Source organism: Cladosporium halotolerans (genome assembly GCF_011745625.1).
Source record: "Cladosporium halotolerans strain TM138-S3 chromosome Unknown Sca74, whole genome shotgun sequence".
In the NCBI taxonomy this organism is placed as follows: domain Eukaryota; kingdom Fungi; phylum Ascomycota; class Dothideomycetes; order Cladosporiales; family Cladosporiaceae; genus Cladosporium; species Cladosporium halotolerans.
This window is the reverse complement of record NW_027191525.1, coordinates 3,171-27,583: the sequence shown is the minus strand read 5'-3', so window position 1 is coordinate 27,583 and position 24,413 is coordinate 3,171. Positions and strand designations below refer to the sequence as shown.

Sequence of the window (24,413 nt, the reverse complement as noted above, 5' to 3'; positions counted from 1 at the left end):
CAACATATAGCACCTTCCCTCTGATGTGGATGACTCGGCTTTCCGTAGGCGCTTCAACCGATAGGTCTGAGTGCTCCAGCGGCTCTACATCCGGAACCGCTGGGAGCATGATCGAGGCCAAAATCCAGATGGCTTCGCTACCACCAAGTAGGTCCGCTAAGATGGTGCGATGTTCCGTTACTTTGTCATCGCGCCGGCGGATCTTCTTCAATCGCTTGAGCAACTTTGCCAACCACTTGTCCCCAAGGCAGCTGACGACTATTGGCGTGGACGTGGCGACGGAAAGCTTTGCCGATGCGGGTAAGAGCTTTGGCAACCTCCTCGAAGCTTTCCCTTGTGGATGCGGTTGTGCGGATAGCTCCTGAGGGGGTGGCAGTCTGTGAACGGATCCGAAGTCTTGAGTCGCAGCCGGAAAGCTTTCGATGTTAGAAGCATTGAGTCGCATTGTGGGTACGTGCCGAAGCTCGTATCCCTGCTGCCACGTCCACCATGGTGAAGGGAAGTATTGGTTGTCATTTAAGACTGGAATGGACGCCTGCATTGTTGTCCTTGCAGGATGCGAACCAAGGGCGGTCACCATGGATTTAAAGGAAAGGCAACTTGCATGACGAGGGGAGCGAACCGGTAGGCTGACAAGAAAGGCCAGATGACGCCACGCCACTCTCAGTCAGCCCTAATTGTCAAGCCACCATCCGAAGATGGTCGTTGCGTCGCGACGTCGATGGCAGACCGGACACACGACGAAACTGGCAACGATGGCGGTGCCATTGATTAGTGCGGCCAGTTACCGAGTCAGCCTCTTGTCGCTGTTGACCCGGCTCACCTTAGTGATTCAGACATACGTCGCTAGACCTATCTCGATAGGTCCAAGTGCTTGGTCAGGAAGCAATCCTTCGCCCAATATAGCTAATCTTCTACTGAAGCCACCCCTGCCGGCCTCGTAATGGCCCGAGAAGCTTCCCAGCCCTAATCTTGAGCATCGTCTTCTCTCATGCATTGCTTGCCCAAAGATCGTTGTCAATTCAAGCCATTGTTGGAATTGCCTAAACCCTTGTCCGACCTATGACTTACAGGGGCGTAAGCGCCACAGCTCATTTTGGACGACTGAACAACTTCTAACAACGCTTGGACGGACGCATACTGGAGTGACAGTCGAAAATGATCAGACAAGGCCAATCAAAAGATCCGCTGTCCAAATGGATGTCCTTATAATACATTGTATATGTATTGACGGGCTACTATCCCTGGTCTTTGCGAGGGACAGTTTTGTGTTGTCACGAAAGCGATGGCTTATTATTTACGGATGACAGACACCGCCGCGTAGTCTCAACATCCTTGAGATGCAACCTCTGTCCGCGAACTTACATCCTACTCGCATCTGGTTATGCTTGTGACACATATGAACCTAACGCCAAGCGCAGTCAGTCTCAAATCGGGTTCATACTGAGCTGTGAGCTTACCACCTGACATCCGCATCTCCTGGGACTTCGTAGCCAAACAAATTGGCGTTGGAACTTGCATGGAGTCAGCGGTCTTCTTCAAGCGTATTCATAGAACTTACTGTGGCATGGTGAACCCCGAGATTTCACCTTCTTTCATTCCTCCTTCACATTCGCAAAGCAAAGCTTCAAGCTCTACGACGTCATTAGTAAGTCAGAAGATAAGAGCACTCTGTCCAGACCAGAAAGCTTACCCTTGCATGGACTTTCCTGCGGGTCGCCAACGCAAAATGAGATACGGGATTCCCCGTAGGTAGGAAAGAACCTTTGCTTCGTTAGCAGATGAAATGGTCTAAGACGCCTTTTTCCACGCAGCTTACTGTACACCAGAGGTTTCACTCTCGGCGCTGAACCATATTCCACTGTAACTCATCGTCACATCGTCCCCATGCTTGATCGACAGTCCCACGCCCTCCTGGTAGACCACTTTAGTCACGAGATCCAAGGTGGCATCCATACTGATTCAAGAGATCGGGAGGTTCGAGCCTTCGGAGCAGGCTGGTAGCGGATGGTGAAACGATAACGGGTTTTGGCACCTTCGAAAAGGCCATCAGCACATGTTTATGTCGGCAGGTACGGTAGACACAAGAGCCATGACCCCTTCTTCACGAATGGAAGGTTGCTCACAGACAAAGAACATCGGCGCCGCGAGCTCCCGAGGTTGTTGAGGTACTTGCTCATCTGCGGTATCCGAATCTAGAGGTGGTGACCTGCAAGCGAGGTTGGGAAGGGGACTCTATTTGGAGTCGACCCGGCGCACCAAATCCACACCCACCACACTTCCAGACTCGCAGACCTTCCAGACTCTCTAGACGATCCTCATCAACCCGGATGAGAACTTCCGATGAAGCGGCTTGGCAATTCCCCCATCGTTGCCCGAGAAGGAATCACGATCAAGTCTCCCAATGCACGATGTCAACAGGAGTGGAATGTGTTGTAGCGGCAAGTTGGCGAGCCTCCACACATTTCCCGTGCCATGGGTAGTGTCCGCGGCTGCTTGGAGAATGGCGCGTCATCTGACCTTACAACTAACTTAGAACTATATGAACGTTGGGGTGGGGTGATCAAGTCGGCTGGGAGCACTCCTCTGATTCGGGGTGAGACCAACAACATGTATAAATTTGAAATAATATTACAGCTAGTTTTCAAGAGGAGAAAGCTCTAGTTCTAAGTTGCTTGTTTGCTCTGAGGTCCGAGGATCCGGTCAGTCGACGCGTATGGTGGCATTCCGTGCAGGCGGTAGTCATCGTGTAACGTTATTTCATCCAAGCCAGGTCCTGAGGACGACGACGGCCGAGGCCGAGATGCTGGTGGTGTATCTTCTGCAGTCTGTGACGACGGGTATATCGAAAGTTCCCCCTGTGTTTGGCGCGCTGGCACTTGCGCCTCCAACTCCCGTGGCGATTGCTGCTGATCGCGCGTTGCATCGCTCTGCCAATGCTTCCCTCCATCCGCCGATCGAAGCTTTCCCTTGAGCATCTGCTTGGTTGCCGGCAAAGCCACCGTGAAGACGGAAGCCGACACCAGAATACAGTCCCAGACTATCGTTGGTGCAAGACCAAAGCTAGGTCTCCCGTGCTCCAGGAATGCTGCGAAGGCGAAGTAGCGGCAAATCTCGAATACTGGCACTCTGTCCTCCATCAGTGGCGCCCAGGATATGTTTTTCGTCTCTCGAAACTCACATTAGCCTGCAAAGGAACAACGCCGACACTTTCAACCTGTCGTTTTGTGGTAACTTCTCCGTCGTCCAAGGGACGGAGCTGCCGAGCCCAACCAACCACACCTCGAGACACACGCTCGAGATTATGATTGCCCTCCATCGAGGCACCTATACTGCCGTTAACGTCGTGTTCGCTATTTCTTGCTGCTTAGTCGAAGCTGTGCTCACCATCGTGGGACACACTAATATGACGTTTGCATCGTCAGATGTGCATTCGATCACCGCGACCAACGGCGCTCCCGCTGTCCACAATGCCATTGTGAAGAAGCTCGCCAAGCTTGCTATCTTCCAACCCCGAATGTGCCCTTTCAGGTCACGAATGAAATATGCGGCGGAACACTTCGTCAATCCCATGCAAACAAGTCGTGGAACTTGATACCATGAAAACATCTGCGTGACGGTCAGCGACGTCGGACTCGACAAGGTATGTTTTTGCCTGACCTGCGCGACCATCCTGCTCGCGCCATCGTCAGCACTGCTGATATCTGTCCCGAGGCCGTGTGATATCCCGATGAAAAGTAGGGTCCAGAATGGCACCGCCGCCAACTGCGCGACTGTCAGCTAATGGTATCATTGTCACTCGCTGCTGAGCTCACAAATGCGATCGCTGTTTCCCGTGTCAGTATATGTAGAGCCGCAAAGGCAAAGGAGTCTTACGAATTAATTTGTCACTCCGATTCCACTCCTTCCATTCTTTGGCTTTCCTCCTGACAATGGCGTGGATAATCGTGACTGAAAGCGAGCAGATGAACGTAACAATTGCGAAGACCAATGGCAACACCTGAGCCTTGTCGGCTGCCACTGGGCCGGAACGTTTGTCTTCGAAGTGATACATGATACATCTGTGGTGGGTGCACCGCAAGTCGCATCTGTAGCCTTTCCTCCCAGACACGGCCGCCGTCATATATGTCCTCCCATCGAGACCGAGGCCGTTGACAAAATCGACGTACTGCTACTTCGCGTCCATGTCTCAGCCCCATTGTGCAGGATGCAGTGACTTGCATAGTCCTGCAACCGAGATTACGTGACATGTCGACCTACCGTCCGATCACCTGCAAATGGATGGAGTCCGCTTATCCTCAGGGCTCGTTGAGTGCCATCAATTAGCATGTGTGCCCGACAGATTGGGATCGTAGCAACCGCTGGCTCGATGTCGATACTGTGCGTGTGAACGCGTGGATCGACCGCCGGGAAGGCTAGGCCACTATCTTCTCACGATCGTTCCTACCTAATATAGCATGGCTTCAGGTAGTATCGTCGATTGCGTTGCACAACCATGTTTGGACCATGAGCGATGTACGCCCTCAGTCACCGAATACATCTCGTATGTCTTACGCCACCATCAGCACGACATCCTACATCTCCAGAATCCTTCGTTTATTGGCGGCGCCAGGGACTGTTCCCATTCGTCGTTTAGGTGTGGCACTTATGCTTGTATGATATACAGGTGTAGAGCTACGTAGTGCGAGCGGAGACTGTCTCGTTCCAGGCACAGCCGGTGCCTGCCTCGGGGCACGATGCCTCATCCGCCTCTCGCCAGTAGACTCCTCCAAGGCCCGGGTTGGTACAGGCCACGCTTGCTCTCACAGCATAGACACATCCACCCACTCGAGAAACAGTCTTCAAGTCAGACGCCCGCTCACGAAGCTCCGCCCGGAGCCTATTCACCTCGATCTGGAGCTTGGAAACCTCCCAACATTTTGCGTCCAGTCTCTCAGATATCCATCTGATTTGTTGTTGTACACTCAGCATTGCACTGCTTCTGCCCATTCGTCAGCACACGCCCATGATCGTGACTCTCACACAAGACTTACCGCTCCAAGCGCCTCGTCTTCCATATCTGTCCAGACCTCCCACCAACCCTTTTGCCATTTGGCCGTCGTTTGGCCTTGGCGTGTGATCGAATGGGTTGAGTGCTTGACGTATCGCTGCCGTCTGACGTGTGAGGTTCGCAAGACGTTAGGCCAGACTCACGGGCTGACGTGTCCGCGCATTTAAATGATCCCGAGTCCCCGAGCTGTGAAACCTACGGCCACGCTCGAGCGTCGTCAGGTGTCGCGTCGTCAGGTGTCGCCACGGCGATCTGTTTGCCTTCCGGGTAAGGTATCGTAAAGGGGAGCTCCGGTGAAAGATGCGTGCGTTGTCAGGGCGGCCCATGGCGTGTGGAGACCCTCACATTTGTCGTGCTCGCCCGTCTGTATTATCATTCTTGACACTCCTGGCAACTATCCTGCTTCCAAGCACTATCGATCTCTATGATCCTACAGCCACCCTCGAACCGAGAGTGTGATGTGTATGCAGTAGTGCCGTCTCACTGTGATCACCTGTTGAAGTATGGTTTGGGGTTATCGTCAGGGCTTGCTTGTGTTGAGAGTTGAGCGGCTGTATGTGGTAGACAACGGTGGTCATGCTGCAACGTAAGGAACTTGCGCCCATTGACTGCTAGATCGGACGATCGCTGCGAACTCGCCCATCTCACATATGCCACTCGTGAAGCAGGCAAGCCCTCCAGAGATATCGTTGAACTGCGCCGAATCCATGCTTTAGGGCAATATCAACCGCTGCGATGCTACAAGCACTCCTCGAATCGAAATTATGATGTGTGTATAGTGTTGATGTCTCACTGTCATTGCCCATTGTGGTATGCTTTGAGCCTATCTCCATCCTTCAGGGCTCGCCAAGAGTGGACGGACAGCGTCCGGCAAGCGAAGATAGTGCTACCGCAACAGCAGGGACTTGAGTTCGGCGGTGGCTTGGGTCAGAGAACGGACGATTGCTGCGCACAGCTCCGGTAATATTGCGGTGCTGGAAGGCAAAGCAGTCGCAGACTTCTCCAAGGTGCGATCGTTCATTGATGTTTATTCATCCGTCCAAGGCGGGTGCCGTAGCCGCTTTCCCTGCTCAAGCAACGAAGCCCACCAGCGAAACTCAATGTCTATAAGCACTATCGATCATCGTAATGCTGCAAATCCTCTTCGAGCCGAATCCTCTTCGAACGGAGATTGTCAAGTAAACTGCGCGCGATCCATGACTTTACTGCTGAGGCTCATCCAGCATTAATTGGCCTTATGTGATGAGCGAGAACGCCTTCCTGCAATAACAGGAAAACTGATCATGCATTGTATTGACGCGGGGGCGCCGAGGGACGACTTCCCCGGTGTGATCAAAGCTCGCCTAGCCAAGGGATGTACCGCTCGCATGATCGCTCGCTTGCGTATCATCCGTCTCCTGCGTCACAGAGCAGCGCCAAGATTCACCGGCTCATGGAATCTTGGCCGATGATGTGGCAAGCTCATCCTACTTTCCGCATCCTCCTCTTCTTTGCTATGTGATGGCAAACATGTTTCCCGATGCAAACACAGAGACTATCGTGGTGGAATATCTACGCCATGCGGAATTGTCGTCGGGGTCTCCGGTTTGCGTTACCCTGTATTCTTCGGTCTGCGCGTGGCTAATAGATGAGACAGGAACTTGAGGCTGCGATACAGCACTATATTGGCACACGTGACAATATCACACAGGAACGGATCCTTTCCCGTTGGGTCACAAGGATCGATGTGAATGGCGGCACCGACCAGTGCAGTGATCCCCGCAAACGTAGACGGACAGAGGAACCGCAGGACCCAGACGAAACAAGAGATCAGGGGCGTGAAGACAGACCAGATGAAGCCCCAAATCAGGAACAAAACGAGGCAGCGGAACGAGAACCGGAGAAAGGCCAAGGTGCAACACCAAAACAAAGTCTCATTGACGAAACAGACGAGGCATCGGATGAAGAATTTGGCAAGCTGCGACAAAAAGCTGTGGCGTTCTTCATAGAACGGCGAAGGAAGGCAAGCGAGCAAGGTGAACCTTTGAAGCGCCCCTTGAACTGGAAAGTTGCGCAAAAAGCACTTGTCGCTCTGCAAGAAGGATATGAATACATCCGCGACAAAGGCATCGGCAATCTTTGGGATCTGAAAGAGCCGGTCGGCATTCATCAGCCTCCCGAAGACAATTCGCCGTTGCAACGGGTCACTATATTTCATGAAAGTATATCATCATCGGTCCATCTTAACGACGTCAAGAGAAGGTTCACAGCCCTACTTATCTATCACGAGTGTAAGGAAAACCTCATTCAGGTCACCAAGAGGAAAGGAAAACAAGAAAGGGAAGAGGAAAGGAGATGGGGCGGTGAATCCGCAAAACGGACTGGTCTGTCGTTCAAAAGCGCCAGAGGGGTTCACAACAACGCATACGCGTGGACAAATTTTATCAGAGCATGGGGACTCGGCGGTCTGGTGATGCCAGGGCCGAGTCACAGAGATGTGTTAGTCTGCCTCCTGAACCATAAGAAGCGTTTAGACTGAAACTGATAATCACATCACAGATTTGAACGTCGACTTCCGATCGAACACGCCAAAGATCTGTGGGCTTTCTGCGAGATACACTTGTCATCCCTCGCACTCCAAGTTGGCGAACTGCATGACACTGTGAGATGTCTCCTGGTCAAGGCAGTACGGATCTACAAAGGTGATGAGACGTTGCTCCAGAATGGCACAAGAAGCACCCTAGCAGAGCTATATCGCACAGAATGGAAGCAAGGTACTGACCGGTCGCTCGGGACGGCGGTCACCACTGCCACAAACTCGGATTTGCCATCCACGTCAAGTCCTGGAAGTACAGGTATGGACATATTGGCAGCAGCCGCTCGCCAGCATTGGGTACAAGATGGTCTCGACTCGCAGGGGAGTAGGCTAGACGTTGGTCCGACTGCTGATGCGGGCGAATTACGAAATGACGATTGGCAGAACCCCACGGTCTTGACATCAGCGGCTCAAGAAACGTACGGGACGAACCTCCAAATGTACGGTAAAAATCTCTCATCCCAATGGCCGCAAGAAGTGGTAACCACAGATGCCGCTATTAGTGGGCAAAACCTCATGGGGACGACTCAACAGGCTGGGTTGAGACCAAGTTTCGGGTCCCAGCGACACGAAGAGGTAAATTCTTGGAGGCCGAACGTCGTGATGGCCCCGGGGCCGCATTTCAATGGTGCCTCGGTCGTTCCTCTTGGTTATGATGAGTTTGTCAATACTAGCCAATTCTTGACCGACGAATGGCTTGGTACTCTTTATGCAGATAACGATTTCATCGAATGTTTTGAAGGTTGAAACTTAGTACTCATGGCGCCGCCACAATCTTATAAAAGAGCAGTATATCGCCTTCAAATAGTTGAAAACTCGCTCTTGGACTCGAGGGTTGACCGATCTTGTCTTGGTCTTCTGCTCTTCCAACGTAGAGTGGCAGCAGCAAGAGCTCCTCTTCTGCCTCGCCAAAGGTACTCTCACCAATCTTTACATACTGGATTATAATATGTATCGATTTGTGCCAGCGGATACTCTTGCCAGGGTGTAACCGCGGGAACTCCTGCAAGGGTCGGTAAGCTACGTGATCCTCCTTGTCTGCACTATGGAGTCGATTGTTACGCACCTTCAGCTCGAAATGCCCTATGGCATTTTGTAACGTTTCCTGGTGCTGCTTAATGTCGACTAGGCGGAAGCCGCGGGCTTTGTCGGTAGATGTAATGCCCTTTCGCGTGGCGTCATTGAGTGTTTCGCCAGCGGATTTAGCGAGTTCGCGAAATGTGTCAGACGTAGCGGCGATGTCTCGAGCCGCAGGATCATCGGCCATGGTCGCCTCAGATCGATGGGCGCTTAGCAGTGTTATGTCGATATGGTCCGTGTGGTTTCAGATTCTGATGATGAAGAGGGGTGACAGCTGGCTATGCACAGCGGAATTGGGAATGAGGGTGGGGGTGCCAAGATACACGTCATCGGCTCGCTTGTCCCCACGTCTACGACAAACGTCGGGACAATGTGCGCTGCATCAATGATATATACAGTTTTGGTGAGCATGTGGTACGGGTGAACAATTTGAGGCGAGCATTAAAACTGACACGACAAGCTCGAGCTACTGAAATTCTCATCAAAGTCACTGTGATGACGAGCCTGGGCGACTCGTCCAGGAGACTCACCGATGACACCGTCCGCATCACCTTTTCCTCGAGAGCGCTCATGACCATGCGCTCACAGGACACCCAGCCCATGTGTGGATGACTTGAAGAACATGGTGACTTTCTGGGGGAGCGGCGACTGTGCACCCCAACCGGTGAGATGACGCTTCGAGGCTGCTCGTCCGCGCTGTCGTTGTGCAAGCCACGCGAACCACCACTCAGAGCCGCTCACCCCTGCCCAACCCTCTCAAACCGCCCGGCACACCTCAAGTCGTCCAGTAACAGAGCGCAAAAGGCGCCAACTGGGGTGCTGCGCGCGGATGGTCGCTTAGGGATTGCGGCCTTCGATTGCGCATGCCCCCGGAGCAACACCTCTGGATCATCTGGCGTGTGAACAGTCTTCCACCCGCGCATGCCATCGGAACGACCCTGCAATTTCCTCGTCTTCATAGACTGCCCAGCTTGTTAACGTGGTACACACTCCAATCATCTATTGCCCGGCCAACCCCTTGGATTCGGATAGAAGTACAGTGGTGCCCTCGTGTACGGGCTTGCCTCTTTCACGAGCACTCGCGAGTCTCCCCCATGGTTGCACCGGACGACCAGCATGCCCAGCCTCCACGCTATAAGGAGGCTGATATGGTTGCCGCCATTGCCCGCCTCGAACAGCAGGTCTCGTTCAATTACAACATTATCCAGGGCCACCGCCAGGAATTCCGGCATATCAATGAGACCGTTGGCCGACTGCAGCGTGACATAGAGGTCGTCGTCGCCTTCATGAAACGCATGCGCGACGACCTTCGTCTGGGCTGGTTTCTTCCCCGAGCGATGGACCAGAGTCTTTACGAACCGACCGACGTCAAAGTCCTGGCCAACCCAATAGCCAACGTTACTACCAAAGTCAATTGGGTCGACAACCTCGAGACTAAGATCCAGCTCACGAAACAACACCTGAAGCGTCTCGAAACTCAGATCGCGAACAACGCCCCCGGTCCTCTGCTTAGTGGCGCAGCTTCGCGTGCGGAACAACAACACTACGAGGCCATGCGCGCACAGCAGAAGCAGCAAGCTCCGAGTCACCCAATGCCTACCATGCGTCCAGGCGCTGCACTGCCTTTCGAGCATGGTCATCCGCCAGCTCCAGTCCTCGAGTCCCGACCCACGCCCGGTTTCCATCGCGGCCAAGAGCGCCAGCTTAGTGCCAGTGGGCAAGTACAGCAAGCTTCTCGCCAGGCTGGTTTCCGTGCCGTTGAACTACATCTTCCTCCTCCTGCTGCCTTGTGTGGCTGGCGTCCTGCAGAGTCATACCCACCGTCTGGACGACCACCTCCACCATCTTCTAACGACCCTTTGCGATCGCACCCTCCAGAATCAGAATCTCAAGCAGGCGGATGGGCTGCTGTTAATCTCACCCAAGCCTCCAAACGCCCTCTTGATGAACATCAGCCTCAGCACGACTCAGACCGGCACGGATTGCCTAAGAGACCAAAGCTAGCAACCTTGCCACCTCTGAAGCCCAGGTCCAGCTTTGACGATGACTACCACCAGTGTCCATATGTGCAACAAGCCCAGGTGAATCCAGCGCGTCAAGCACGTGGCCGGGTGCCTTCTGGAGAGAACCCCATCCAGCCACACACTCACCCAGCACCAGGTCAAGGAGCCACCAATTCGCATCGCTTCATAACGTCTACTGGACAGCCTGATAGCCAAGAGAGTTGGTGTGCGACGAATGGTGATCCAGCTGTTGGCGCTCTATTCGAGCACAGTACCACGGGTGCGACAGGTCGTGGACGAGGACACGGTAACCGTGGTGATTGTCGTGGAGGCCGAGGCCGAGGCGGTAGAGGCAGTTCGGGCCCTACAACTATCCCTCCGCCCGCGTCAGAAGCGGCAACGCAAGAGCACGTACACAAACAGGTCTTACCTGAATGGAGAGAGCATCAGTTGGCAGCGGCTCAGCAGGCCACCACAAATGGACACTACCCTGGACAGCATGCCTATCTTCGGATTGATGCTGCACGACCGTCGCCTGCAGACCTTTCCGTGCATACCAGAATGCCGCCGCACAGCAGGCCGTATCCCGCCGGACAAGAACACGAATTCAGTGCGACGCCTGTAGCCTCTAATGTCCATCTTTACAGTATGGTTAACGACCTCGACTCTGTGAATAAAACGACCCGCACAAAGCCTATCCGCAACTCGGACGGGATCCTGATGCGCAAGGACGGCCGCCCAGACATGCGTAGTGTGAGTTCGGCGAACAATCTGCGCAAATTACATAAGAAAGATGCTGCTGCGGAAAAGGATTCAACTCAACTTGAACTGAGCGCTCAAAGAGTGGCTAGCGAGCCCTTGCCGGGCAAAGCGGCTTCGTAGTCAATTTTAATTGTTGTGAAGAGGCATTCCTTCATTGGAAAAGGAATATCGACGAGAGATTTGCCATTGGGGTGGTTATCTCCTGTCGTTCCTTTTTTGGGAGGGGAGATCTATAGATACTCTACCTGATACCCGTTTATCCGGCCTGGGATGAAGGCACTGTTTCTTTGAAGAGCTGAGCCGGAGCGAGACCTTTCCAACTTGGTCATGGAATATCGTGACCCAAAGGCCAGGAATGTTAAGACGACTTACAGGGTCTTCCCTAGGAGGGTATTCGCTGGGATGCTCAAAGACTTCATAGAAATCGTTGACGATGCTATGCCAAAGTTACCGCAATCAGCTCCTGGATCTCCACCCAACTATGGCGCTTTCCAGCATTGGACGAATGACCCGCCTATCGCTCCGGTAGCATCTCAAGCGTTTGTCTCATCGATGGCCACTGGGACTGAGCCGGTCCCACTCGACACATGGGTCGCGCAGCCCGGCGCAAGGGACTGCGAACATACTTCGTAATCCGATTCACACTGCCCACCGTGCATTCATCAATCTCGTTCGCCTGCGCATCTGACTGGGAGCTACTGATAATCTTGGTCAGGGTCGCTGGTTTCGGAAATCGACGGAAGGCACGCTGTTGGGAGCAACACTGATCTTGGACACGAAGTACGAAGTGCGAGGACCGGAAGGGTTCATGCTTGTCTAGATGAAGCAAAGATGGCTCTCAAGCAAGCTCTCTGGTGTTCCCCCTCTGAGATGTCCAGGCACCGGCCTATCTCCCTCTTGCTCTGGCCCTTCTTCAAAACAACTGTGGACTCCCAAGCCAGTTGGCCCTGAATCGCGTGCTGCCAGTACCTTGTCAGACGGTCTTGCTCTTCGGTTGATGTTCCGCAGCCAGCAGCTGCCTTTATGAATATGAGCTTAGCTGCATAACAATCGAATGCTTCTCGTTTGCGGAGTTGGCAAAATGCTAGGGACGTTAGTTTCCGGCCATCATTCTCGTCGCTGTGACAAGCTTACAACACGGTGGGTCGATTTCTCCTCTACGTCTTCGTCAGTCTGACTCTGTTGGCTTGGATGGAAGATTGAAAGAGGCTTGTACTCTTCATTCTGCTGTTTTCTCAAGTACTCCAGATAGACATCTCCACAAAACTCCTGCTTTTCATCGTAGTGGCTGCCTACATTCTGTCAGATGATTTATTCACCCACTTGTCTTGGGTCACTCACATGGCTCATCCACTACATACACATGGCCACTGCAGCGCAGACCAGCTTCGAGAATGTTTGAAATGCGACATATCTGTGCGTGCTTTGCGATAGATTGCAACAAAGGTTGATATAAAAATGATGGGCACCGGTGACGGGTTCACCCTTATAAGGCGGTTTGCTACAACTCCACAGGACCCAACTGCTCGCTCATACTACTGACGCGATTATTGAGCGCTCTGAACTATCAAAGCGACCTGATTCGGCTGCGTCATTCGTGCCATCAACTCTTCGTTGAGGAATATTGGTAGGCTACTACGCGCACAAGAGTAGTGTGACGCAAGCGACAATGAACTCATCGCATGCCGTGTCAACCCTCAGGAGAGCGGGATTGGCCGTGTGTCCTGCCGATGCACTAGCATCCCTGAAATATACTGGACTTGTCACAAATGTGGCCGGGGGTGGTGTGCGGCGAGTGGTCTCACCCTTTACTCTGTCTTCAGCCTTAGCAATGTGAGTAAGTTAGCATGGCCATCTGCTGAACATGGCTATTTCGGGCCATCGATCCCGAAACTCGAATGACTGCGAGGTCACTGCCTCCCTAGAAAGCTGGGCCGAAACGAGATCAGACTGAAGGAGGCTGGCGAGGATGCGAAGATGGGGGGAGACGCCGCAGTCCATGTGCAATAAGATCGGGGTACGTTCTCCGAGATTGCATCTCACACAACACTCAATGCCGGCGACGTGTGGATCGAGTAAGTCAAATACATGCATGATGTGGGCTGTCTTTCGTGAAGATACACAATGGACGCTATAAATCGGGACAGTGAGGTGTTACCGAGGATGGTACCCACTGAGATAATGTGTCTGACTCGTGGAAAGACGTTTGGGAGGGTTGGCGATGGAGGGAACCCAACCCTGGTGCACGTCTGACTTGTCGCTTCCAATGCTGCGCCTTGGAGGCATCGCCTTTCCGGAAAATCGAGACGAAGCGAGATTAGACTAGAAAGCATCGTAGAGTACTTCTACGCGCACGCTACGATTTCAAGACTGAACAATATCTTTGTCACTCATCATACCCTCCAGCCCAACCTCGATTGGCCTCTCTGCAGACACCAAACGGGTAAGGAACCATGAACGCACATGCAACAGCAGACCTGAAGCCTGCCTTCGAAGGCTTCGTCCAGTCCAGTGGGGACGCCCTCGTCCTCTTCGAAGCTTGCTTGAACGGTACGCTTCATCACGTATCACGACGTCCACATGACCGCGAGCGCAGCCAACTGATCAAGAGCGGCAACATCTTCATCTACGAGGAGAACACAAGTGGTATCAAGCGATGGACCGACGGCGTTGCTTGGAGCCCCAGCCGCACCTTGGGCAATTTCCTCGTCTACCGCGAGTTAGACAAACCTTTTCCTCCTGGCGCAAAGAAGCGTGCCACCAAGCGTAAACGCAACAGCCCTACCGGTGCAGAGGGCTTCCAACGCAGCGATTTAACCGGTCAGCAGAACGTTGAGATGACCGCGCACGTCACTCCGTCCGAGCCGCCTATCAGCATAGAGGTGAAGCCTGGTCTGTCAGGCTATCAACAAGGAAAGGAGCTCGAGCGTTCTCTCATCGGCTCGCTGGTCGATAGCTATGGCTTCCGTGCCGATGGTCTTGTCAAGAAGACCATGACAGTTTCGGTCAATGGCGTCGTGTATCACATGGTCTCCTACTACAAGGTAGACGACGTCAAGTACAACGTTCTTGCTCGACCGTTTCAGGACCCGCGTCTTCAGTACATCTCCATCAGACCCGAGCTACTTTGTAACCAGAACTTCCGCGCTCCAATCGAAGAGACCGAGCACTACGCAATCGACGGGCAGACCCATGCCCTCTGTCCCATGATCCACTCGATGGTCCCCAGTTACCAACGGACCAAGCCTTGGTATTACATTGGCGATACACAGTACCCAGGGGTATACGCTCCCATGGCGACCACTAGCGCTACCCTAGCTGCCACATATCCGCAGTATGGCTCGAAGACCTCTTGTGCGACATTTTACGGACTTGGCCCTCAGTTGGCTGCACGTTACGATGATATGCATCCCACGACACAAGGTGTTAGCTCCAACAGCTTCTACCATGCGAATAATATGGTCGGCGCTTCGATGAATGCCACATGCAATCCGATACCTGGCATTCTTCAGTTGCCGGATCCAGGGACTCGCACACCACCGCGCAGGCCGTCGACTACAGCAATCAATTGTCTTCAGATGAACCTGCAGCAGGTGGTTCAACGAAACTAGCGCGACGAGCTTTAACTGCTGCAAATCTCTACCAACCTACCGCGAGGAGCAATCTTGGGCGACATGTCTGGGAGACGCGCTGATACCACCGTCCGCAGCTTATCGCTTTCGCGCGCTTGTCACCATGCCGGCAGGAGAACATAGCCCACACGAAGATGACCTGGACAGACATGGAGCTGTTTCGGGCACCACATGAATGAGCGGGAGTAGTGACTGTACTTCACTCATGAACACTCCGCACTCTGATGATTCTGATCTCTACATCACAGCTTCAAGCCCTCAAACTTACTGCTCAACTGCAACTGAATACTTGTGAGCACTCATGACCATATGCGCTCACAAGACATCGACACGGTGAACGGCGACTGTGAATGGGTCGTACCGCGAGTGAAGCAGATCTCAAATTATGCAAAACAGCTTAGAGCGCAAGGGCACAGCCTTACGTTGTCGACACTACCTGTCGACAAGACGACTAAAGGGACAAAGATGGCAGAGGCTGCAGCAGCCGCCACACATGCGCTCGGCATCGCTTTTTTACGTGCGACAATGCGTGAGAACAAAGGGGCGACAGACCAAAACTGAAGAAGCACATCAGTGAATCTGATGAGAACAAAGATAACCCAAGACGAGTGCAACGGCAGCAGACAATGCGTGGCGCGTCTCCTGTTCGAGTGTCGCGAATAGACAAGAGTGGATAACTGCTGTTGAGTGCTTGAGCGCCACGAGCGCCCAATGGGCTCGACCGGCTGGAGGACAAAGGCAAGCACTACAGACGCTAGGCGACAGCGCAAGTGAGAACAAGCCCCTTCCACCTCTTGCAAAAGAATCGAAGGGGTGCACAGCAAGGAATCCAAATCTGTGACTTATCTCAGCTTCGGCTGGCAAGCCCCAGGGGAAGACAACATGGACAAGACAGCGTACGCCTCCGGCACTGGAGGCGTCCAGCCTGTAATACGAGAAGGATATCAGAATGAGGGAGAGAGCAGGAGATGAGAGCCAGTAGTTGCGGCCACACGCGAGAACCAGTAGGAGGGCCTAGAGCCCAAAACCCTTGGCGCTTTGATGAAAGCGGGACGGCGAGCAGGATTATACGGTAAAAGACCAACGCGAGAGCACATGTAGAAGCCATATAAGTCGCCGTGAAGATAGCCGACGTGTCATAAGCTATATGGCTTGAATACAGTACGATTTAGACTACTGTGCCTTCGTTGTCAAGCTCTTTACACGTGAACTTGTCGACGCTCGCAACTATTCATTTCGCTTGTCTGCGCAAAGGTTCAATGTGACATACTCTTCCGAGATTTAGGTCCAGGTCTAGAATTCTAGATCACAGATATCCACGCAGAGCATCACGCGCAAGGCTCCGCCCCATGTACTACACCCTGTAGTCGCAGCATCCGACAAACCGGTCCACCACCTCGAAGGCGAGACGGAAAGAGGCAGACACCAAGGAGCACGACCTGAGGAGAGACAAAAGCTCAGGCGAGCAGCTACACGACACAGGAGAAATTCGAGCTTGTTTGGTGGAATGAGCCGAGGAAGACAAGATGTATGTAGCTCAGGGTACGATTACTACTTGGATACAGTATGATGCAAGGAAAAGATGTAAGATAGGAAGCCGTCTAAAAAGATACGCCCCAAGAGATTGCGACCTGCCTGGCCTTTGATCCCCAAGGCTCGTCGCAGGTTTAGCTTGACACATCATCTGCAATGTGCTCACTGACAATTAGCTGCTAGCCATCGGACGAAGCTATGAAGACTTCTTCAACAGCCCTCGCTACTGCTTCACAGATATGCGTTCCGGGCTGCGCCAACCACTCCGCGAAAAAATCTGCTTCGTAGATCCGAGTGATCTCGTTGACGAAGTAACGACACGCATCGCCCACCGTAGTAACGCCGACATCCACTCGAGCTCCGATCTCTAAGGACTCGAAATTAGTAGACCAGTCCGGTCTGTTCCGTAGAGCGTCAAATACGTGCACAGCAAATTTCTTCAGCTCTTGGAGATCGATCTCTCTGTATGTGTCAGATTTCTCTGGCCAGGCCGAACGGGAAGTCAGGACCGTCACAACAAGCTCTCTGTCAGCGAGCTCGAGCGTATGTACTAGCTCAATCACTACCCCCCTCCGTCCGCGCGTCGCTGTTGTGTCTCTCGCGGTGACAATGAAGACCCGAAACTCGCCCGTCGTCCGCAGACCTTCGATGAACTCTTGGTGGAACCAGCGTCCGGTAATCTGCGCCACTTTTCGTTTGCTCGTCCTGCGCTGGCCTGATAGACATTGCAGATGCCTCGAAACATCTGATGCCGTTGGGTGCACGATCACATGCTCGCTGCCACAGCTATGCGTGCGTTTCAATACTCCGGCTTCGCCAAGACGACATGCAGACGTGCAATCACAAGTGATCGGGCGAAAAGACCACCCGGATGGTGCGCACCATGCGACTTGATCCAATGCCCGAATGTCGTCAATCTTTCCATGCGCATGCTCTAGCTCTTCAACTGCAGGAAACACACGTAGTACACCTGGTTCGTACTTTTTCACATGTGCGTAGATATCCTCCACAATTGTGGTGTACTCCGGATCGTACCGACGCCAAGCTAGCATAAGCATAGCACTGCAGTCCAATATTGACTGGCCTTGCATAAGCTGCCGCTGCAACCAGTTGGCGGTCTGGAACATGACCTTGCATCTTGAGCGATCAGCTAGGGTAGATGCAGTGACGATGGACTGATGGGCGGTGACTTGCTCGCAATCCATGCTGAGGAAAGCTGGGCCCACAACGGAAAGTAGTTGTGCCGCTTGATCAAGCAAGAAGCAGCTAGGGACATGTGCGCTGTTGACTGCTGCGGCTTGCCTGTGTTGAAGGATCTGAGTGGAAACCGGCTCTGTTATCTTGTCTTCACAGCCTATCCAGAACACGTTGGAGTATCGAGCAGTAGAGCTCAAGCTGAGGTCATCCACCTCACCGCCAGTCATAGGACCTCGCCTGCGAGCAGGATCTGAGCCTCCAATCTTTGTCGACGGATGTGACTTGGGGTCAAGAGTATCAGGCGTCACCAAGAGGCTGCGTACGACCTGCGGACAGTCCAGTGGAATCTCGAAAGTACTTCCAGCGTCGGCATTACAGTCAAGACAGTGTTTTCTCATGAACCTTAGCTGATCTCGATCGACTCCTGTGTACTTCGCAGCGATAGTCGAATCGATGCTATCCGGCCTCCTGCCTTCCAAGGATAGCGCGTGCGATTCGAGATGCTCCAGAGCCTGTGATCGACTCAGTCATCAACGAGTAGCTGTAGAGTCTCTGAAGACTGACGGTGACATGAAACGCGACCTCGTGAGGAACGCAAACTGTGATGCGGCCCGTTGGGTATAGACGGCTTGCTGGCGCTCTGCGGAATACTATGCCAGTCACGGCATCCCGTCGAAACCACGGCTTACCCACGCGCTTCCAGTCTGTACTTCCAGAAACTATCGCGACGACTTCTTGCTCTTTTCGACCATCATAGGACTCTCTTGTCCTTGGGAAACGTCTTGAGAATTTCTGTTTCAGCTGGCGGTCGCCTGACTTCAGAGATGCAGCCGTGTATGGACTGATGACAGCCGCTGTCATAGTTGATGCGACTTGGACTGTATGATGAGACAGATGATGATCGACAGTGTATGATCGCGACACTGTGGCATCCTTGAGAGGTGAACAAGATGGAAAGGGGTGATGAGAATCGTGTTGAATGCATCGCCAAGACGGCGAGCAGTATGCAAAGTGCAGCCGGTATGCAACGTTCCCCAAAGTTGCGAGAATGGCGCTTCTATGTCGCGCTTCCGGAATCGTGTCTGGCTCTCTACACGGACGCCCCAACTACCACAATCCTGCTTTATGCTTCCATCACCGATCTAATGGCACGCATAAAACACATACCGCGACCAAAACCTGCTAAACCAACCCAATCGTCAGCACGAAAATTGCCGACAGCGCAAAAGCCGTCGTCGGCGCGAAGCCTTTCATCGGCGCAGAATCCGCCAACGACGCAAAATGCATCGCCCGCGCCCGGCCATTCGTCGGAGCAGAGAGCAACCCCAACAACAACGACATGGGCAGCAGTCATCGAACTCGGCGCGTCCAACGGTCAAGCCATGGTGAAAAAGCCTGGTGGTCAGTGGGAACTTGTGCGGTGGGCGCAAGGCGTGGGAGCCAGCAGTGTTGGCGGTGCGGAGGCAATTCCAGCCATGTCAGCAGTCAAGAGAGAAGGAAGATCAGCAGAGATGCGCCACGGTCATGCGGCTGTGCGCGCTCGGAAGAAGAACCCCTCAGACTGGGAGATGTTTTCACACCCGAAACTTATTTTCATGGGAGACGAGGGGATTCCCGTAGACATACAGCGGACACTGCAACTGCAGGACAAAAAAGCCAGGGATCTCAAGACAACGCCTAAAGACGTCGCCATCGGGTTTTTCCAACATATGATACAGGAAGCAATTGGTGCGAGGGCTAAGGATTTCAAGATATACCTGAACGTCAGCGATTGCTGGCGCAATAGCAAGGTGCAAGAGCTCATGCTGAGTTTCCAGAGTCTTTGGGCAGATGTGCAATTTGAGGCTGTGGATGAGTGCCTCTGCAGTCTCGTAGGTCGGATTTCGAGTGATCCTGGTAAAATCACAGCCGAAGGGCTTTGTGTTGTGGTGGATTGCGGTCACTCGACATTGGTAAGCCGAAGCCAGCCGCTCTCGTGCCAGCAGCGCTAACTGATACCAGAACGTAGGACTTGCCGAAATCGCGTCGGGTCCGACCTACAAGGTTCATCAATACGAAACCGAGGATGCAGGTGCCGGCGCGATCAACCTGGCAGTGGAGGACGTATTCCGCAGGATCAACGAGACCAATGGCGCAATATCGGGCGATGCGAACGTGTGGGAAGTGTCAGAATTTATTGACGACTACTTCAAGCCCGAGCCGGAAACAGACTCCGCGCCACGCTTTGGCTTCTCGCCGCAAGAGTGGGACAGGATCATGGACAGAGCGAAGACGGCCAACGCGAAGCTCGATAGCGATCGTGTCGAGATCGTACAGCAGAAGCTAACAGACGCCGCCGTCAAGCTTACAAGCGCAGCGCTGACCGACGCACCTGATACGGATGAGGCCGAATTGAGGATACTCCTGACCGGTCGTGGCGCGCGGAGTCCTACGTTCCAAGCTGCTCTGAAGAACATGGTCAGCCAAGGCTTTCCCAGCGTTTCTATACACGAAGATAGGGACACGCACAGGTGGGTGGCGTTGCTTATTTGGATTTGCTTTTCACACGCTGACAATCTTGCCAGCACCGCCGTATTAGCAGGACTGGTGCGGATTGCGGATAATCCCGATATCATGTCGGTCACGGAGGCTCCTGTGTCCCTCTGGATGAGAAGTGACCCCGATGACGTAGAAGGAGAAGAGAGATCAACGACTGTCGTGCGGATCTGTACTAGAGGGAGCGACTTAGATGGTGGCAAGGTACGGGACAGGTTGTCGTCATCGCACCCCGTGCACATTGAACTCGTTCCCTCAAACGGCGACCCGGTCTCTCTCGATTTGTCTATCTTCGGCACTCCGGAAGGTGTGTCTGACGACGAAATAGTTGTCGGCTGGAACGCGGACCAATTCGCATACACCAGCACCGAGAGAGTTACCGAATTTGGACGGTATCAGCGACAGTTGTCGAGCTCGTTCGCCTCGGACGGCGAGTCTGTCTTCCATGTGTATATCTACACGGAGTTGTTCAAGCTTTCTGTACAACTCTACGCAGTATTTGCCGGAGACGGCCACGAGATCACGGCGTTGTCAAGGATGCCTATCGAGGAAGCCATCCAGGGTGGTAGGATATCGGAGAAGTGGAGGAGACACAAGCGAGTCGACCTGGACGTTGTGCGCTTGAGACAAGTTGCAAGGCCGGAGGCGCTGTCTACGAAACCTCGACATTCATCGTCGCCATCGAATCAGCTACGCGCCACCCCACGACCTAGTGCCTTGTTGGCTGGTAAGAATCAATTGCAACGGGACAGATCGTCGGCTGCTGTCAAAATAACCGGCAAGAGAACGCTGCCGAAGAAGAGTCACTTACAACAAGCCGAATTGACATATGCTAAAAGGAGAAGGCTTTCAAATCGGCTGGCTTCTGACGTGCACGGTATCTGGGATGTCGATACAGAGTCCGATCCAGTATCGTAGGTAAATGCTGAATACCGCATCGTCCAGTTACGATCAGAAAAATGTCCGGGAACAGCCACATCTTCATGGTGGATCCCGGGATGTTACCAACACGGACCCATTTGCGAGCAGGTTTCCACGCGGGTTGTTTTGGGCCCATGCGCAGCTTTGGGGGTTTGGCAGATCGTACTACAAACTTCGCCACCTGTGTACAATACTGTACCCATAGCACATTCAATGAACATGTACAGTACTGCACTACATATCGACATATACCCCGCTTTGTCTGTTCAGCCACGCGCCTCGTTGATTCTCCGGTCGAACGAACTACTCATGGATATGTTACGCTTCACCTGTGTGGGCTTTGCAGCGTGGTATGGCTAAAGCCCCTGCTACGTGGAGTGAATGTTGAGCATGGGCCTCGAACTGCTTTTGTGCAAGTAGCGAGCCACACGCGAGGGATGCGAGGTATGCCACCAGCATCGTAGAAGCTGCTCACTCATGACGCGCAGCTGCAACGGAGAGTCCACGCAGAACACTGACAACAAGACCAAAGTGCGATCTGAATACCATCACCACCAAGCTTGCAGCTTTTCCAACCGTATCCAAGCGAGGACGTAGAGATGGTAGTGAGATTGGGCTGTCATCGACGAAGGCTTTCCGTGTGCACGCAGCTGTTGCCGACCGTCTACGACAACACCAAAGTTCCTGGCCAGACTGGTACGCATCTTAGACCCATCAGCACTCTTTGGCCGCTGTCATCGCAATTCCAGTGCAGGATAGGGCCGCTGCCGTGACCAATATATATGGTCGTGAGCATGAGATCTCCCGACTTGGCGCGCCGAGCGCTGCTCGGCCCTTCAGGTCTGGCTTCCTCATCGGGGCCACGATTTCACACGCGCACCTCGCTACAAGAGTGCATCCTGGTAAGGCAAGTACCCTCAGTCACCTTCAAAGGCTCCTCGACATACCCTCGAAGGATTTGCCGCTGACATGCCGTAATGTAGATCGCCATCGCATGCTCCTCCCTGTCGCCCGCCGCTCTCAAATACCACAGGCTTGAGCCTATTTCAAAGGTCACCAACAAGGCTACCGCCCACACAGGTTACAGAGAAGGAGGACAGGAAAAGGTGTGATGAGTTCACGGACAACCCGAAGAATTCAGCGGATACCAGAAGATACGCTCACAATCTACCAGACGCAGCCGCAGAAATCTAGAAGAGAAAGCCGGCTCACACATCGGCCATAACAAATGATGCCCAATCACTGCGCCTGAATCACATTCGGCCCACAACATCCTACGGCCCTAGTCCCTCTTCGGCGATGCGACAAGGCTTTTTGGAGCATGAGTATCAATTCATGCGTGCCCTAGGAGTATGGGGCCGGGTATGCCTCCTGACGTGACTTGTAGGAATCAGTCAGATCGATTCGAGGTAAGCCTTGAAAAGCGACGTCAAATTCATCAGTACTAATAATCCAGGCTTGGTTTGCAGCATCGCGTTGGCGAGTATACCTCTTGATTCGAGTGACAAACTTGCGCTAATTGTAGCGGAAGTGTCCAAGCATTCCTTGACACACTAGATCGTACGACCTTGCGCTCGACTTACACCGCCTCGATGCTGGTAATCTACTTCTATCTTCCACCGCCGTCTTGGCGCATAAATATAATCCTGCGTATTAACATCGTACACTCAAACCTCATCTCGACCGACACAGCCCACATTCTCCCATCTATGCAATATAGAGCACGCCGTACGCCGGCAGTGAGTCTAGTTCTTTGATGTCCCAGTTGCCTAATCGTCCAGGGTCGAAACCACAAGCGAGTAAAACATTTCTGACGGTTTCGCTACGCTCGACTGGCAGCGGCAGTGGCTGTAATGACGACTCGTGACGGTGCCTCCTTTTCTTATGGCGAGCAAGATTGCCGCCACCAACCAGCTACCCGCAGATGTTGTAGGTATGGCCCTCGTGTACCATGATAAGAGAGTGGGGCCGATGCCAGTTTTGGGCGACGGACACGAGATCTGAGAAGAGGCGGACGAAGCTGACGAAGCCGGACGAAGCCGGACGAAATATGATCGGATGGAAGGACATTGAAAGGTCAATGCCGCGTGTCACTTATTGTACAAATACCAACGCCACTGTGTCATGCGCGGCAACCATGTACATGTATGACTCATGCTATAGACAGATCTTCATTATGTGAAAGATGAACTTGTAGTGCTAGGGCATATGCGCTTACCTTTTTCGACACTGCGATCGTTCGTAAACGCAACGACCCTCCCTGATATGGCTATGGGATGTACTCGTCGTTTCCCCGGTAGGTGTAGCATTGATGGTGGGATTTCGCTGGAGATCAGGATAGTAGTGACTCTTGCATCTCTGTTATAACGTTAATTCTAGAAGAATGTAAGTAACGTTAAGGTTACTGCAAAAAGCGCGGCTATCTCAATTTCCACGACTCACAGATCTTGCTTTTGCACTGTGCATTTTGATAAGGCCCCTTGGTAACGCTGCAGCACGGGATCTTGACAATAAGCTTGCAAAGCTAGGGCAAAAGCGAAAAACGTTGTGCATTGATTAAGAGGTAATGTCGAGAGCTTATAGCGTTACTGCAATGTGTCCGAGACGGCACGATAGGCGTTTCGCATCAGCAAATAGTCGCGAACAAGTCTTTACCATCGCAGGGTAAGTGTGAAGCAGATGCCGGATGGACAGCGCATACCGCTTTTTGTCAATCTCACATTTGGACGTCCATTTTCTTGTGACCGATGAGGGACTCAGCGCACAAAATCGAGCGCGACACAGCCTGCAAAAGTTTATCAAGGCCTGCAGCGACAAGTCAAGATGCCATGAACTAAGTGACGAGCGACTTGAAAGCTCATCACTATCAAAGACTGCGCGCGCGCACAGAACGCTTGAACAAATGAGACAGGCAGGCAATTGGTCAGATTTGCGGGACCAAAATCTAGCATTGCAAGCATTTTGCTTGGGCTGTTACACTGTAGAAGAGCCTAGATTCGTGTACTGCAGTCTTCATTGAACCTATTTGGCCACACCCTTCTCTCCCAGTCGTAGCTAGAGCATTTGAGAACCAAGTTGCAATGAGACTCAGACCCAATTGCCGGCAAGATACGGCAATATGACCC

General features: G+C 53.0%; 6 protein-coding genes across 6 annotated transcripts; 4 read left to right on the top strand and 2 right to left on the bottom strand.

Moving 5' to 3' along the window:
• Nucleotides 1–1,456: 1,456 nt before the first annotated feature.
• On the bottom strand, nucleotides 1,457–1,956 carry WHR41_09298 (uncharacterized protein; the record flags this gene model as incomplete). Its single annotated transcript, XM_069377902.1, has 4 exons — nucleotides 1,457–1,514; nucleotides 1,562–1,634; nucleotides 1,694–1,764; nucleotides 1,820–1,956. The coding sequence occupies 4 exons, from the start codon at nucleotides 1,954–1,956 to the stop codon at nucleotides 1,457–1,459; spliced, it is 339 nt and encodes a 112-aa protein (XP_069225150.1).
• A 4,551-nt stretch (nucleotides 1,957–6,507) lies between these two features.
• WHR41_09297 (uncharacterized protein) lies at nucleotides 6,508–8,464 on the top strand. The gene is made up of 3 exons (XM_069377901.1): nucleotides 6,508–6,634; nucleotides 6,687–7,528; nucleotides 7,589–8,464. The coding sequence occupies exons 1-3, from the start codon at nucleotides 6,551–6,553 to the stop codon at nucleotides 8,370–8,372; spliced, it is 1,710 nt and encodes a 569-aa protein (XP_069225154.1). The 5' UTR covers nucleotides 6,508–6,550; the 3' UTR covers nucleotides 8,373–8,464.
• On the bottom strand, nucleotides 7,974–8,969 carry WHR41_09296 (uncharacterized protein). The gene is made up of 2 exons (XM_069377900.1): nucleotides 8,692–8,969; nucleotides 7,974–8,628 (listed from the first exon to the last, which is right to left on the bottom strand). The coding sequence occupies exons 1-2, from the start codon at nucleotides 8,890–8,892 to the stop codon at nucleotides 8,383–8,385; spliced, it is 447 nt and encodes a 148-aa protein (XP_069225149.1). The 5' UTR covers nucleotides 8,893–8,969; the 3' UTR covers nucleotides 7,974–8,382.
• An 830-nt stretch (nucleotides 8,970–9,799) lies between these two features.
• On the top strand, nucleotides 9,800–10,709 carry WHR41_09295 (uncharacterized protein; the record flags this gene model as incomplete). The annotated part of the gene is made up of 2 exons (XM_069377899.1): nucleotides 9,800–10,426; nucleotides 10,584–10,709. 2 exons carry the CDS (start codon nucleotides 9,800–9,802, stop codon nucleotides 10,707–10,709), a joined length of 753 nt encoding a protein of 250 aa, XP_069225153.1.
• Nucleotides 10,710–13,923: 3,214 nt separating this feature from the next.
• Nucleotides 13,924–15,081, top strand: WHR41_09294 (uncharacterized protein; the record flags this gene model as incomplete). The annotated part of the gene is made up of 1 exon (XM_069377898.1): nucleotides 13,924–15,081. The coding sequence occupies one exon, from the start codon at nucleotides 13,924–13,926 to the stop codon at nucleotides 15,079–15,081; it is 1,158 nt and encodes a 385-aa protein (XP_069225152.1).
• A 3,863-nt stretch (nucleotides 15,082–18,944) lies between these two features.
• Nucleotides 18,945–21,529, top strand: WHR41_09293 (uncharacterized protein). The gene is made up of 3 exons (XM_069377897.1): nucleotides 18,945–19,784; nucleotides 19,834–20,342; nucleotides 20,397–21,529. The coding sequence occupies exons 1-3, from the start codon at nucleotides 18,978–18,980 to the stop codon at nucleotides 21,283–21,285; spliced, it is 2,205 nt and encodes a 734-aa protein (XP_069225151.1). The 5' UTR covers nucleotides 18,945–18,977; the 3' UTR covers nucleotides 21,286–21,529.
• Nucleotides 21,530–24,413: the final 2,884 nt, after the last annotated feature.